Genomic DNA, 16,075 nt, shown 5'->3' with positions numbered 1-16,075 from the left:
GGTTCATGAAAAATAGGAAGATGAGAAATCCGAAGTTGTTGAAAGCCATCTCCCTACATTATCCACATGTTGTTTGATACCAAAACTTCCAAAACACACCATCTTTCTTTTACATGAATAACCTAGTAAACCAGCTCAAAACATACTATGATATTCTTGCGTTTATTCTAGTGGACATGTTTTAAACACTTGCTCATTAGGTGATGAGAAAGAAATGTTATTTAATCTCTTACCTCAAATGTCTTTTCCTTTTCTTCTTCTTCCTCTTCTTCTTCTTCTTCCTGACAGCTCTTTTTATGTTAGACGCAGAAAACACAAGATTTTGCTTATTATGAGACATAATGCCTATTTTAATTATAGTATCTCTACAAAAATAACCAAATAATTTTTTTCAACAAGGCATTAAGAAGATTTGAAATCCCTGTACTTGTAAATATTTGTGCCCATGCACACTAAGAAGGTGATATTCCCTAATGTATGAGTGCTTCAGGGTATTCATTCAACTACATATACACCCTGTAACTGCAGGCTATGTGTTCTTGTGTCATCTCTCTATTTATATCCATAGTACTTGACTTCACAGCCAAACTCTTCTCACATGTGTCAGCTGTAATCAATAAGCTGCAGAAACTGATTGTCAGCTCAGTTTTGACAGGCTTTAAATATTATCTCCAAAATAATTACCCAAAGAATAAAGATAACTAATATTGGTAAGACTGCTCATGAATTAGTCCTGTACAAAACAAAGGGTCAAGTCATGTCAACAGGATTTCACCTCCTGGAATTTTTTAACACTATTTTAAAGTAGGGAATTTCTCATTATATATACATAACTTGAAACGACATTTGCTTCATTCAAATATAGAAATTACTAGTATCAAGCAGTCCATGTGAGAAACAGAAGCAAAATGTTTGAAAATAATCTAAAGTGAATAGGAAATACCTGAGCGGAGAGAGGGATGGAGCTTGAAATGATATATTTACCTTTGCCATCATGGCGGAATAGGCAATATATAAAGGATCATCTTCTAGTTTGCTATAAGATTAAAAAAATATTTAAAATTATTTTACGATGTAGTAATAAAAAGGTGTCATACTCCTAATACTTGAATACCATTTTTATTAATGGGTATTTTATTAAAGTAGATACATATGTCTAATTGAAATGCTATTTCACTTGGAAGTCGTATTATAAATGTATTTTCTTATCTCAAACAAAGACTCTGTAAGATTTTTAATTAAACAACTAAGAGGCATATTTGGATATTCAACTTAATCATGTTGGATAAGTAAGCATCACTGGCAGTTGCAGGTGCAGAAAAGTATTACAGAAATATAAGTCAGAATAACTATAACTGTTAGATGGCAAGATTATGTTAGTCATACAGAAAAAGTATATGAAGCACTGGAGTACTCATACAAAATACCTGTTCATATCAACAGCCTAAATTTGACACAGAAAATTATACTGAAAGAGATTCATGCTAATCATCGTTGAAACCGTTTCTGACACACTGAATAAAATGTAATGAATACCAACAACAAAGACACACATCTATTAGCAGCAGAGACCAGGGGAGGGTACTCTGAATGAACCAGCAGTTCCTATAAACTTTCTGTTTCTATGAGAATTTATGCTAAGTTATTTCTGCCCTGGATATTTACTAAACTTTTAAAATGTCAAAAGCAATTAATATTTGTCTTAATATAAAGGTTATGCTGAGTTTTAATAATGAAACTGAGAGGCAAAAAAGTATTCACCATGCACAATAGTGAACTGCAGTTGTGTTAAATCACTTCTGTAATGGTATTAGAAATTCAATTACTGTTTGCTTTTACTTGATGTGATTTTCAACACAGGTCTTTTTACCTTCTCTCTGTGAGAGCAGTGCGACTGAAATAGAGAATGATCTGATGAAGTGGATCAGGATGTTTTTTCTCGGTCTCTTCCTCTTCCTCTTCATCTTTTTTTGGAGGTGTCTGTCTCAAGATTTACATCAGAATATACAAATTAAGCTTCACAAGTAAGAAAAAAAAATCTGTAATTAAGCTTAGGAATGAATTTAAGTAATTTTATTCTGTCCAATTTGTATTAACTTCCAGTATTCCTCTTATTCAACACTTACAGCATACCCCACAACATTATGTGCCTGCATGACTCAGAAAAAGTTAAATTATCTGGTTGTTATTCATATTTGATAGAAACATTAGAAGTTTTGCACTTGCAAGGTATTGAGAATGAGACAGCAAAAATCTTAGGAAAGCCTTATTCAGCAGAAATTATGCATTTCCAGTGGACTAGAAATGAAAGAAATTCCCAGCTCAATTTTTACCAGGAGAACTACTGGTAAATTGAAATGTTTTTAATAATATAATCAGATACATCTTATTCAGACTACTGTTTGCTACAACACTTTTGCATGTAATTTCTAGGTAACCTTTATTTAGGAAATGTTAATGACTGCTCTTATTGTCAACTTCAAATATTTTTTGGCAGTTTGAAATATAACATAGCCAGCACTGTCAACAGAGCAGTGTATCACATCTACCTTAGCTGTATTATCACTCCTTTGTAGGGTTTGTAATTATTGTAGAATTGTTGTAATTATAGTAACCGTTGTAATTACAGAAGTTCAATTTACTTCTCCAGTAAATCTGATAGAATTGTAATCACTGTGTTGATTAATGGCCTCATACCTTTCTTTACAAAGCAGCAACAAAATCAAATGAAGACTGTGACCATATAATTCTCCAGAGTATGAGCAGAATATATTAGCTGTAATTACAAAAAATCATACAACCTTCTATACCACTGGGTCTTTAAAACACACAACATGACTGGTTTTGCTAACACTGAACCATCTCCTGATACATCTTCATATGATCCACGAAGCTATATATTCATTTTCATTGTGTTTACATGCTATGGAGATAGGCCGCTTGGAAGTATTTTAGACAAACTAACTACAAAGAGGGAAGAGCAAAAGCAGTAGTCTTTCTGAATTAATATTCCTTAACAAATGCTGAAGTTAACCAATCACTTTTATCAAGTACACATGTAAACTAAATTTTTGCTGAATATGGCTGCATATATTTACTTCTCCTTATGATGTATCAACAAGAAAACAGCAAAATTAATTTGTTTCAAAGCTGAAAATGTTAAAATTAAATATTATGCATCAACAAAAAATTTAAAGAGGGGAAAAGGATCAATTGTGTCAAGCTTTAAAAATCCAGTAGATAAAATGTAGGAACATAGGAATTACCGTAATGACAAAAATAGTCTGACAGTTCATCTAATCCATTTATCATCCCAAGAATGAGTATCAGATAGTTCGTCTGAAAGCATAGACCACCTTAATGCACATCACAGGATTAATGCCTTTTTGACCACAGCAGAAAATGACCTTATGCCCTGAAGCATAAGGATTAATGTTTCATAAGTTTATGCATATGCATACAGTACAAAGAAATTAAATATAGGTTATAATGGATACATAAAATATACACTGAAGTGGGCACTGAAAAATCTGCCCAATTATGTCAGTACTTACAGCCAAATCTTGAACTAGTTTCTCCTCAAATGAATATTCCTCTGTTTCTATCCAATAGTTCTGATAGCCATGGAGGAAGAGGTTAATAGAACGGTGCCTGGGGGGGTTGTGAAAGGGAGATCAAGAGGGGTAACGGAACATCGTATAACAGCTCAGGTGGTTAATGATTAGTAAGGATACATATTTGTACAATTCTGATCCTCTGATTGGTCAGTGAAACAAAATGCAAAACATAACATTCAGTGACAAATCTGCATGTGCTTTTGAACATGCGTACTTTTTTTTTTTTACACATATGTGTACATTATTTTTTGTTTAGAAGGCTTTGTGAGTGCTAATATAAATTATATGTGAAAATGCAGTACTAGAACCTTAATGCAAGTGTAGGAAAAGCATATACTTGAACAGACTGAGAATGAGTGGGTAGGATTAACACATATGAGATGTAAATCTAGTTTACTAGATTTATGACATTGAGACAGCAGAAGTTGGTCATCAACACCAAAATGATTTTCAAGTGCTTTCCAGCATCTTATCTGCAGACAATCATTGCCTTCTTCCACACAGAGAATGCTAGCCTCGGCTTCTTTGCTTTCAGTTCAAAATCAGGGCAGTATTAATGCGTCTTCAAAGAAGCTGGATTAGAAGTAGACAAAACCTGCTCTAGAAAATGACCATTTTTAGAACACTCTTAGGCATATTAATTACTACTATACAGTATTCATTGTTTTAACTTTCCACAGAAAATACACCTCATGGCAATAAGACTACACATAAAAGTGGTCAAACCATTGGGGGAAAATTTTGTTTTGAGATGCACTACATGAAGTTACAAAGGTTGTTTCATGTGGCCTTTTCATTTACTTTTGTCCTGCACCAGTAAAAAAATTACACAAGGTTGCTGTATATACTATGACTTGTTTAAATACATTGTGCACATGAATTGTTATTTTATAATGGAATAGCTATTGAGCCAGCCTTCTAGGCTCTCCTGCTGGCACTGGTGCCATTTTATTACCAAATTTCAAAAACTGACCAATCAGAATCTCCTCTGAAAAATTGTACAAAGTCATGTTTTATGATAATATCAGATCATGGCTGGGAAGGAATAGTGTGCGCATAAGGAAGAGGCTCTCCACAAGTTACATTACCGTTAACTTGAGTATAAGCCTGTCATACTGAGTTTTTTCATGTACTTTTTCCAGCCAAACACGTTGAAAGGTGCTCAGGAAGAAATTGCTAATTTTGTGTCTGAAGAAAAGCATATAGGTTTTCATTGAAGAAAGGCACAAATTAAATTCAATAAAGTAGTCAGAAAGAATGTATTTGTAAACTGTGTATGAAAAATCCCACGTACAACATCGCTGTATCTATGGGCATATCCAGATGACAGCCAATAAGACAAATAATTTCAGATTAATTTCTTTAAAACATCAAACATAAATACACACATCTCAGAGAAGACATTTATCACTTAAGACATTTTCAAAGCCGTGTGCATTCATTAAACACAGAACATGAAGAATTAGTATTTCCTAATTTAACTGATTTTTTTTTCCTTGAAAAATAAAAATATTTTAAAATACAACTATTTCTTCTGTATGTCCAGGCATTTCTCAGAAAAGGGAGTACTTGTAATATTTACAGTTGAAGTTAAAGTATTTTTTCTATGATTTAACAAACACTTGCACATCAATAGACATTTCAGTTCCTGAAATACCTTACTGGAAGTCCTAAAAACTGATACATATAAGAATGTATTTTGAAGAAAAATAGATTAAAAATATGAGAATAAACCATATGAAAAAACACCTAAATCTCCAGAAAATTTTTGAAGAGTGGAGATTCAGTCTTCTCTAGGATAAATGAAAGGGTACCACCATGTTTGCTTACTGCCCTTTAGGTTAATTGATTTTAGCATCAATTTTAGAACTACCACTCCCAGTATAAAGCTGCAACTAAAACGAGGAAATAAACAAGATCAGTAGAGTTGCATTTGAAACTCTGGTTAAAAGGATTTGCATAACTCCTGGAGTTAATCATACCCCACTTGAAATGATCTCCCTAGGGTTCAGAAATGTCTTAACAACATAATCAGTTTGAATGACAGAGATAGTTATAGGTGCATAATAGTGCAAGCCTCATTTTCCTGTCAGAATACTGTGATTTATCCAGACAAAAAAAAAAGTGTCTATAAACTAATGAATTTGAAAACTTTGTTCTGCACTTATCAATTGAGCAATATACCTACCTAGAAGTTCCTGCTCGTTGCAGGGGGTTTGGACCAGGTGACCTTTAAAGGTCCCTTCCAACCCAAACCATTGTATGATTTTATGATTCTACATCCAAAGTGTTTTTTCCCTCTTGCCTGTTTTGAAGTGCAGACATCACAATGAATTGGCTAAAATAGTTTTATGACAGTTTATTTTTAGAATCTACAAGACAAAATAACTGGACAGATTTGCCTCATGTTCATATTTAAATTAGGAGAAAACTCCACCACAAAATCTACCATGAAGTTTGAGAAGAACCAACCTCAATCTTTTTAACATAGGAAAGTTTGTAATGAAAATTACAGATAATGAAAACATTTTACTTCAATGTATATTACTCCATATTTTCTTGAAAACGAAAATACAGATTCATAACCCATTTTGCCTTTTGGCAAGTGTTCCATCAACCTCAAAAATAATAAATAGAAGTGGGTTTTTTGAAGGCAAAGATAAGATGAACCATTTTTGTCATTTGGGTGTTCATACATATTTCAATGATCTTAAGAATTCACAAATCCAGAACACTAGTAGCAAAAAATGCTCACAAAAAGGTAATACTGAAATGTGTTTTATTCATACCACTTCCTCTTGTTTCTCCAAACACAATTCTTGAAGATGAAATAGTTTATACTAGCCAGTTTTTTTTTTTTTTTTCTTATGTTGTACTTATACCTTTTCATTTCTCTGGTTCTTCAAAGATTTTCTGGTGGTAGTGTGACAACTCAGAAAAGTTGTTATAGTCTAGAACTACTACATTTTGTAAAGGAAGGATGTGTGCTTTTTACTTTTTGTCTTGTGCAAACCTAACATTCTTCCAATATGTTAGTGGCACAGCTACAGACCTCAGCTAGGCAACCTCAAGCATGTAGGCTGGCTTTAATAAAGGCATTTAAAAATGCAATGCAACTCATCTGTTAAATACTTTGCAAACAATCTTTGAACAAAAATATTAATCACAAAAGGTGAACACATGCAGAAGAAGGTGAGAAGCAAATTTAATTAAAGAGCTTATGCTGTATCTGAATAAAAGGCAGATTTGTTGAGAAGGAAGAGGGTAACGGAAATGACCCCAATGCTGCACGGTCTTAATATTCTGTTTAAAGTAGTAGATGGATCCAGGCACAGGATGCAATTTTTCTCAGACTGTGTATCTACATTCAACTAGAGTAAGAAGCAGAGCAACACACAAGTCCAAAATATCATTCTGCACTGCTCTGCCCCAACAGCCACTTTAATGCATATATTAATAACATTCTGATGTAGGAGCTAAATATTGCCTCAGAAAAGCTAAAGAGCATGAAGCGTTCATGCAATAGGAGAGGACTAGCCACACAAATCTTTAACAAAAAAAAAAAAAAAGAGAGAAGAAAGAGAGAAGAAAGAGAGAAGAAAGAGAGAAGAAAGAGAGAAGAAAGAGAGAAGAAAGAGAGAAGAAAGAGAGAAGGGGGAGGGGGGGGAGGGGGAGGGGGGAGGGAAAAGGGAAGGGGAAAGAGAAGTGGAAGGGAAAAGGGAAGGGGAAAGGGACAAGGATACAATTGCAACCAATCAGAGGCAAAAAGGGACAGAAACAGCAACTTTTAATTTTCACAGATAACTTGAAGAGCTGTGCAGAGTAGCAGCTGACAAAAATGAAGCATTTTCATTTTGAAGCCGTGTAATTCCTATTGTCTTGTCCCACTCTGGTTATTTGTCATGAGACAAGTATTTTGCTACTGTGAGGAATAGCTTATAACCAACTCTTCTGTCTCAAGCAAAATTACATAGGCCTAACAATGAACAAACTTGTAGGTGTACACACAAGCAATACTTGCACTCAGGAATGTAAACAAAAGTTAGAAAAAAATAAACACTTAAGCCATTTACCTTGGCAAGTTGTATAATGGTGCCATTCTGAAACATGCAACAACAGCCCTTTTGCGTTGTTTTGATAGGAGTTTGTGCCAAACAGCTTTCTTTGATCTCAGTGGTTGTTCAACCTATGGGAAAATATCTTCTAGTAGATACAGTGGAAACTCTCAACTTCTATTCAAGATTTTATTTTTAGCAAGTGGTTAATGTAGTTAGCAAAATAGAAATTGTTACAAACACTCCCTATTATCTAAAAAAAAAAAAAAAGTTATTGTTTTGTTTTTCTCTTTTTTGTTTGTTTGTTTTTGTTTTTAAATGAATAAGAAAAAATACTTGGGGCCTTACATATAATACCTCTCAGTTTATACAGAAAAGCTCGAGATGGAAGAGTATCTCATATGGGACTCCATTGTAAAATTCCAAAATGGTTATTTTGCCTGCTTCTAACTATATATATGTAATTGCTCGTGTGAATGAATTTCTGTGCTACAGTACTTGTGAATGAGGTGGATTAACTTTATGTGGGAAGTGTACAAACACCTTTTGGCATTTAAATTGTATCATTTGAATGAGCAGGCAATAGATTCAAAAGTTGCTACAGCATCCTCAGGTGCAGAAATAGGAGACAGGCTAAAAACAGTATATTGAAAGTAAGTGCAAACATCTCTTTCTAAAATTATAGAGTTTTTAGCTACACCATGTTTATGATTTGTATACTATTCTTGTGACTTTTCACAAAGTTTTGCAGAGGCAAACACATCCTGAGTTTCCCCTAAAGCCAAACTGAGGCACTTCAACACATTACATTAAAAACTTCACATATTTACACATTTGTATGTGCGTGTGTATGTACATGCATGCATACGGAAAAATAATTTTTATCTGGAAACTTTATTAATGACACTCACTAAAGCTGAAAAAGTCTCAACAAGGAAAATACCTCATACCGTTTTAAAACAAACACAGTGTAGACATTTAACTCTACCTGTTCCAGATGATACAGAGCAGCTGATATCCTCTGCACACGTTCCACATTTCTCTCAGGGTCAGGAGGTTCATCATTCTTCGAAATGTCTTTGTACAGATTTAACTGCCATTTCACAGCTGGATCATCAGACTAAAACCCAACATATTGCACATATAAGCTGATGAATTAAGATACTAAATTTGACTACCACTGCTATTATTCTCATAGTATAACAAGGAATGGTACACATAATCCCGCTTCATCTGTACGCTTCTAATTAAAATTATCATCTGCTAGCTGCTCAGAAAAATTGCATTACATTTTGTATGCAGTTGGGTAACCGAACTCAATTCTGATGCAAGGTTCTGTATTTTTATTTCATGAAATCAAATAGAGCACCCTGCAACTTCCGTATCCCATTTAACTGCATTAAAAATAAGGAAGCACATGTATTAATAGCACTCAGATTGAATTTAACTACTTGCAGGACTGCTGTACCAGCAGTGGGAAGCTGTTATATGGAGGCTATAAAAGAAGCTGGAATTTCAGTAGGTGAAGAGCTAGAGCCCAAGGGGGGATTTTTGTTTGGTTGGTTTTGGTTGCATTTGTTTCTGCTTTTACTCTTGTTGTTTTCAAGACAGAAATAGAAGGAAATACATTAGAATTTCTTAGTCTGTCCAGTTTAAATTTACGTAAGCACAGATTTATAGCAACCAGTCATCTCCCATGGCAGATAAATCAGCTACTCCTATTATGTTCAAACACTGTAGGATATGATCTAAATTATCTGTTATTTACAGAATAACGAGGACTTCACTTTGGTATTGTGTTTGACAGTGTATTGAGCATATAAATAATAGAAACATAAATGCACTTATGAAACTCTTGTCTTAAGATGACACAAGCTTCTTATTTTATTGTAGTCACTTTAAAATGCATATAGTAGAAATACTGTCTAATCCTTACAGCAAGTTAAATTCAAGAAGAGATGCTGATATACTATAGTTTTAATTTTATTTTCTTCTTGGGTCAAGTTCATTCTAAGTAATTATAGCTTTAAAACTGCCAATATCTGGTATTTTTTATTATTTTTTTTTTTTTACTTATCATGAAAAACAAAGCAGTTGTGATTTCTGTGTTTTAAAAATGCACACCAACATCCTCAAGAAAGATTTTTTCTTATATTACCTTTTCCTGCAAATGTAAGTTGTTACGTAAATGTTCTTTGACTTCTTCATCAGTGTCCCTCTGTAGAAAGATAGAAGTATTTTTCAATTTTGGTTATGATCCATCTCATAAGAACATGTACAACATAGAACGGCTATTATTTTAATATTAAAACTTAATATCTTTTGTTTGCAAAGTACTTCATTTACTAGAAGGGCATAGGACAAAGAATTTATTTAATTTTGACCACAAAATGTGTTAAACATTGAAGAGAATTAAAGCTAACTAATGGTATTTCAGAATTTGGTCCAAATGAATATCCATATATAAAACGTACATTGTATAAAAATGGAAAATATCATGGAAATGATGGCAGCTGTCTATACACATCATGTTTTCTTGTGAAAGCACAATTAGCAGCTATAATTGCTTACAGTACAATGATATATTTAATTATATGGACTGCTTAATTATTTATGCCTCAAAGTTCTGTTTATAAAGTTCTGCTTATTTGCCTTAGGAATGACTACCATATAGACACTTACATGGCTGTATCTGCTCTTAGCCAAAGAGATGAGCTCTTGATCTCCAGGAGTACACATATTCAAACCAATAGGAAGCATCTTTTTAAGTGCAGCTACAATCAAGGATGTTTGTATGGAGTACAAATCCCCTCTACGTTTCGTTTTCTTCCTCTCTTGATCTTGTCCACCAGACTATGATTAAAAAAATTGAAAGTAAATGACTGTAATTCTCTGATCACACACTTTTCCAACATGCTCTTCCCCTAGTGATCCAACGAAACTATGTTTCTGATGTATTACAGTAAATTTAAGATGCCACATTAGAGCAAGGGTGTACAGACTTGACTAGGAAATGTAAAGGAACACTTCTGGTATGCAGAAATTGCAATAACAGTAATATAATAGCAGTAATATACTTTTGTGTCCATTCATACATATAAATCTAACAATGTTTTCTGGTTCTTACCTCTCAAATCAGAAACAATCCTGAAATTAAAAGCTGAGTCAGTCTCAGGGGACATTATTAGTCCTCAGTGTTACAGAGACAGATTCAAAATGTTTACACTTTTGTGAGAAACTCACTTAAAGGTAGTTATCCAGGATATGAATTAATTAATATTGCCTGATTTGTCTTAACTGAAAAATATCAGTATCTAAAAGGGTTTGATTCAATGCAATAAAATGCCAACGAATTAGCACCTCGGACAAAAGCACTGCCCTATGGCTTTGGCTAATACAACTAACTCTGGCAAGAAAAATTAAGTCTTTTGCATCTTTGGAGATAATGAGTAATAGGAAAAGGAAAATAAAAGAGACAGATAAGTGAACAGCACAACAGAATAACATCTGCCCTATCTTCCTACAACAGACACTGTACAACAATATTTCACACACAACTTTTCATTTATGAGACAGCAAATCGAAATCTTTAGAACAGACCCATATATTTAATGAACATATGGTAAACAACAAAAACATAAAAATAGCCCAGTTCTGAATTCTGTACCTAGATTAAACTCCTACTAGACTCAAAGGGAGTTTTTCCTAAGATAAGATTTCAGGACTAGGCCTCCAGGCTTATACACCACTACAAAATAGCAAATGCTTGCATTTAACCCTCCACATCCTTTTCCCTCTGTCAATTAAGTTTTAGTGATTACTGTTTTTGTAATACATTGTGTAGTTCCACATAAGGATACATCAGAATCCATTGCAATTAATTATTTACCAATTATTACTACACTATTATCAGAGTAATCACTTGAAGAAAAAAAGGCAGCCATACATATTCTACTCCATGGTAGATTTTGGCAAAGTCTGTCTACTAGATGGTAAATCTCTGTGTTCATAGCTGATGTTGAGCATTTTGAAGGTCAGAGGGAATACACAATGGATGTGGCTTCCTTTCTTAAGGGACTAACAATTGCAAGAGAGTACTATGCCTCAAAGCTTTGCTTTTGGAAGTGCCTTAGAAGTAGCAGTGATGTAATGGCTGTAATAATGACGTTATTTGTACTCTACATTGAAAGCAGACACAAACAAATCCCACAACGTATCACTGCATTCCAGTGGCGTCACTATGCATCTTAAACAGGGAAGAACTAAATGTATAATAGATATATTAAAAAAAAAAGAAAAAAAGAGATAATGGTTTACTTTTCTTTATCTTCATGCTTGAGGACATTTTACACATCCAATTTTCTTTATTTTCATTTGACATTAATAAACTAGGTATGAAAAAAATAGGTGAAGCTTAAAACCTGAACATTTTTTAAACATGAAAAGAAGATCCATTCTGCCTTTGCCATCAAATTCTGCTGTCTGTGAATTCACAAGTCCTGCTGATAAATGTGTAAGTAGAGTCACGGACAGAAATCTAAATGACAATAAAATTATGTCTCTTTCAATTCTAATATGCACCTATAAGAGTAAACACAATACATGCATTTCATATATAAAAAGCATTAAATTGAATAGATTTTGCCTAAATACTTAACTGTACTAGAAGGACCTTAACAAGAGGAATGAAATAATCTGGTTGCCTGACAGCACATAATGATCTTATTGGTGTGAGGACTTATACACACAATTTGACATATCTTCAACAAACACATAAAGAATTACAGATTCTCCAGTAAATTCATTATAACTCAATACACAATCAAAAAGAATAAATAATTTAGCTGTACTAAAAAAATCAGCTAGAACTGGTTAAGATGATGGAATTAATATTTTTAGTATTTCCAGTGCTCCTTAAACTTTTGATTCTCCAAGATCACAATGAGAGCATTCATTAATTCCTACTCTATATACCTGAGGAAATTTGACAATAGCAAAGCGTGAAATCAGGTCTTTTAGTTTAACACAACTGCTCTGGTTTAACTGATTAAAAACTTTTCACAGCATCATGCGTGCTTCTCAGCACACATGGTAAAGGGAAAGGTGAAAGGGCTTTATGTTCCATTTTGCTGTTCGTTCTCCAACACCAATGAAGAATACAGCATAGTTCAAAAAGTACTCATCTATCTTAGAAATTCATACTAAAAAGATAATATAAGTTATGCAAAGGAAGGGGAACTATAGTTCACTGAAGACAAAGAAAACTCTGAATACATTAAATACATAAAAGAAATCAGGATTATCCAAGTTTTGTCACACCTCAAATCTTTAGTAAAGGTCTTTTTAATTTTGGAAAAAGGTAGGATTTGAACTCTATATCTAATTTAAACTTACTGGTTCTAATGCAATCTACAATTTAGTTACAGACAGGCCATAGGTCATAGCACAATTCTCCCATGCATTTTTGTTGAATATCATAAGCCAAATACATTTTTCTGATTACTCTACTTAGGCATTGCTTTTGCAATGTCTGCTGCAATATAATAACAAAAAAAAATCAGAGTGCAGAAAGACAGCAGAGGCAGAATGTAGATCTAAAATAATTACAAAAGCTAACTTTACTATATCATCACATTAAGCAACACGTGGGAGTGCCAAAGGGAATTTCAGGTGCTCTGGCCACATACTGCCACTTTAACTTGGGGATAATTTATAGTAGGTAGAACCTGGGCCTTCACTTTGTGACGCCACTGCTATGGTCAATGAAAAGAATGCCTGGAGCCTGACCATCTCTAAATCTAAAACAAAGACACATCATGCACTTTGACCTGTACCTTTACTTGCATGGCCTGTATGAAAGAAAAATAAAGGGAAAAAACATGAGTAAAAGGGATGAAAAAATGATAATTTTACAAGTTAGTAATAAAATTACTCAGCTTAGGACAATAAAAATACTATAAGTTTGTAGCTCAAATTATAGACTGTGAATGTATAATCAAATGAGATCTTAGTGAAATAATTCTTATTCAGCTTAATCCTTATTAAATGATAAAACTTCTGAATTTATCTGTTGCCATTCAGCACTACCATTTGTTGCTTCAGTACATAAGGAACTATATCTAGTAAGCAGCACATCAATATACTAACTATTGCATCTTTTCGCAATATTACTAAAAGGAGGAAGGTGTCTGGACCAGACATTTTCATCAAAATAGCTCTTTCTACCTCTTTTCCCCTACCATAATATGATTGAGAAATGTATGTTTAGAAATGGAAATCAAACTACCACTGTGAAGATGCAGCTTTTCATTTATAGGTGTACTTTTTCCCATTGCATAGTTCTTTACTGTTTTGAAGACAGCCTGAGAGAAAACTTGCCTTAAGCTAATACCTCTCAGCAGTGCCCATTTTGAGAACACTACTAATATACTCAACTGTAACTCTCATATACCAACAGTTTGTGGTTTTTGTGTGTTTCTTATGTTAAAACCGTAAATACACATAAATAAACATGTATTCTAGAGTCAACACCACATTGTGTCAGTCAGTCTTCAGAAGATAACAACAAAACCATGAAGTCATGGTAAAACAGCAAAAATTTTTCAACTGTTACTCAAAAAAATAAACACAAACAAGACTCCTCTTCTATGGTAGGTCTAATATTAACGTTGTTTTCTTGTGATACTTGATTTATCCTCAAAATGTTGAAGCTAAGCTGTTATTAAATTATCTTTTTATATACAACTATATTTATATCACATAGTGAAGTAAACCAGCTATAAGTCGAGAAAGACAGAAAGAATAATCATCAAGTTAAGACTTAGGCATTTTAGAACCTTCAATGCCTTACTCAAACAAATAGTAAATTTTAATTGACAATTTCAATTGCGTGAAATATGTAGATGCTGCACAGACATGGCTTGGCAGATATACACTGAAGTAAAGACAAGATGTTAATTATGTTTCATTTATTAGAGATGATCATAAAAGAAATCTACTCATCATTTACGATAGCATATCTAGAGAAAAGGTATTCTATGCAACTGAAATAGTCTGAGAGATCTAAAAGTCTGGCAGAAAATACTAATAAGAAATCCTCTAATTATTGTAAATTTGTAAATGATATGTATTACGTATTACAAGTGGGCACAAAACACAATGTTGTTTCATAATACAAACTTGGATTTTATGACTGCCTCAAAGTTCTATAATAGGTCTATCCAATTACTTTTAAAAATAGATACAAAAAACCTCCTAATGAGGGCTAGTCAAATAAAACTTCAGTAGAACACGCAAGTGTTTAGCAACTGAGGTTATATATCCAACCACACATTCATTTAGATTCCAAAACTGACACAGAAAAAATGTCCACATATGTACTACACATTTATTATGCACATACAAATGTATAGTCTTTTATACGAACTAACTGTACAACACCATAGGACATCATTGCATCTTAATCAAAATGCTATTTCATCAACAAAGCTATGAAGCGTTAAAAAATAACAGATTAGTGCAGCTGAATGTGTTTAAATTCTCCATTTCAACACTTCTATAACAAATCTATTATTTCAATGTAAACTAAGTTACCAATCTCTCTCAGTCTAAAAGTTCTCTAACTTACCATTCCCCTCCGAGCAATCTGCTGCCATTTTTTTAGAAAAGAAAAATTAAGAGACTTGCTCAGCTGTTAATACATTTATTTGAGAAAATATTAACAAAATAATATTGTATATTTAAAATACAATGGGTACTTGATTTATTGATTGTAATGATGAATCATTTGTCACCATTGCTATTAGCTACTGACAAATAATGTGATCCTAATTTTTCATCCTCTGCATATTTTTTCTGCATATGGCATGTAAAGATATAGAACCTTCCATACATGATATATCATGCCTTACATGCTAGTACTATCACAGTCATTTTTATCTTAGGAAAACTGCTAAGTCTCGGTTGTAGGACAGGCAGGTGTGTTAAGCAGAGTCAGATCAGTATGGGGCCTTATTTCTTTAAGAGACCCCAAACTTGAGCCAACTGTTAATAGCCAATGTCCATATTAATCTATACATTTCTATGCTTCATAAATACCAGATATGATTGCTTCCACTAAAAATAATATCAATAACGAGGAACTGATGATAAAGAGGAAAGTGCTAATTATTCTGTTAGCATACTACTTCCTGAGCTGAATGCTAATATTAAAGCAAGAAATTATAAATATAATGTTCCCTAATGTAATGTCCTCTACTGATAATTCTCTGAGGATACAAATAACTATCAAACCTTGTAAGAAATCCTGGTACTCAATTACTTCGAGGATTTCCTGTTTATTCTAAAATACGCAGTCTTACAAAAACCATTCAGATCTAAATTTATGCTTTAACGAACGTGCTG

General features: G+C 33.2%; 1 protein-coding gene across 1 annotated transcript in view; it reads right to left on the bottom strand.

Annotated features, from left to right (window-relative positions):
• RYR3 (ryanodine receptor 3) overlaps positions 1-16,075 on the bottom strand; it is a gene marked incomplete at both ends in the record, with an annotated part of 242,982 nt that overhangs the window by 30,635 nt on the left and 196,272 nt on the right. The window contains 9 exons of the mRNA XM_080345568.1: positions 234-290; positions 985-1,036; positions 1,871-1,980; positions 3,555-3,651; positions 7,691-7,803; positions 8,661-8,792; positions 9,831-9,890; positions 10,355-10,525; positions 13,507-13,521. Coding sequence (XP_080201694.1) covers positions 234-290; positions 985-1,036; positions 1,871-1,980; positions 3,555-3,651; positions 7,691-7,803; positions 8,661-8,792; positions 9,831-9,890; positions 10,355-10,525; positions 13,507-13,521 — 807 coding nt within the window. The remainder of the gene's footprint in view (positions 1-233; positions 291-984; positions 1,037-1,870; positions 1,981-3,554; positions 3,652-7,690; positions 7,804-8,660; positions 8,793-9,830; positions 9,891-10,354; positions 10,526-13,506; positions 13,522-16,075) is intronic.

The sequence above is a fragment of the Nesoenas mayeri genome (assembly GCF_963082525.1).
Source record: "Nesoenas mayeri genome assembly, chromosome: 5".
Taxonomy (NCBI): domain Eukaryota; kingdom Metazoa; phylum Chordata; class Aves; order Columbiformes; family Columbidae; genus Nesoenas; species Nesoenas mayeri.
The sequence above is the reverse complement of the archived record's forward strand: the minus strand, read 5'-3'. Positions and strand labels throughout refer to the sequence as shown.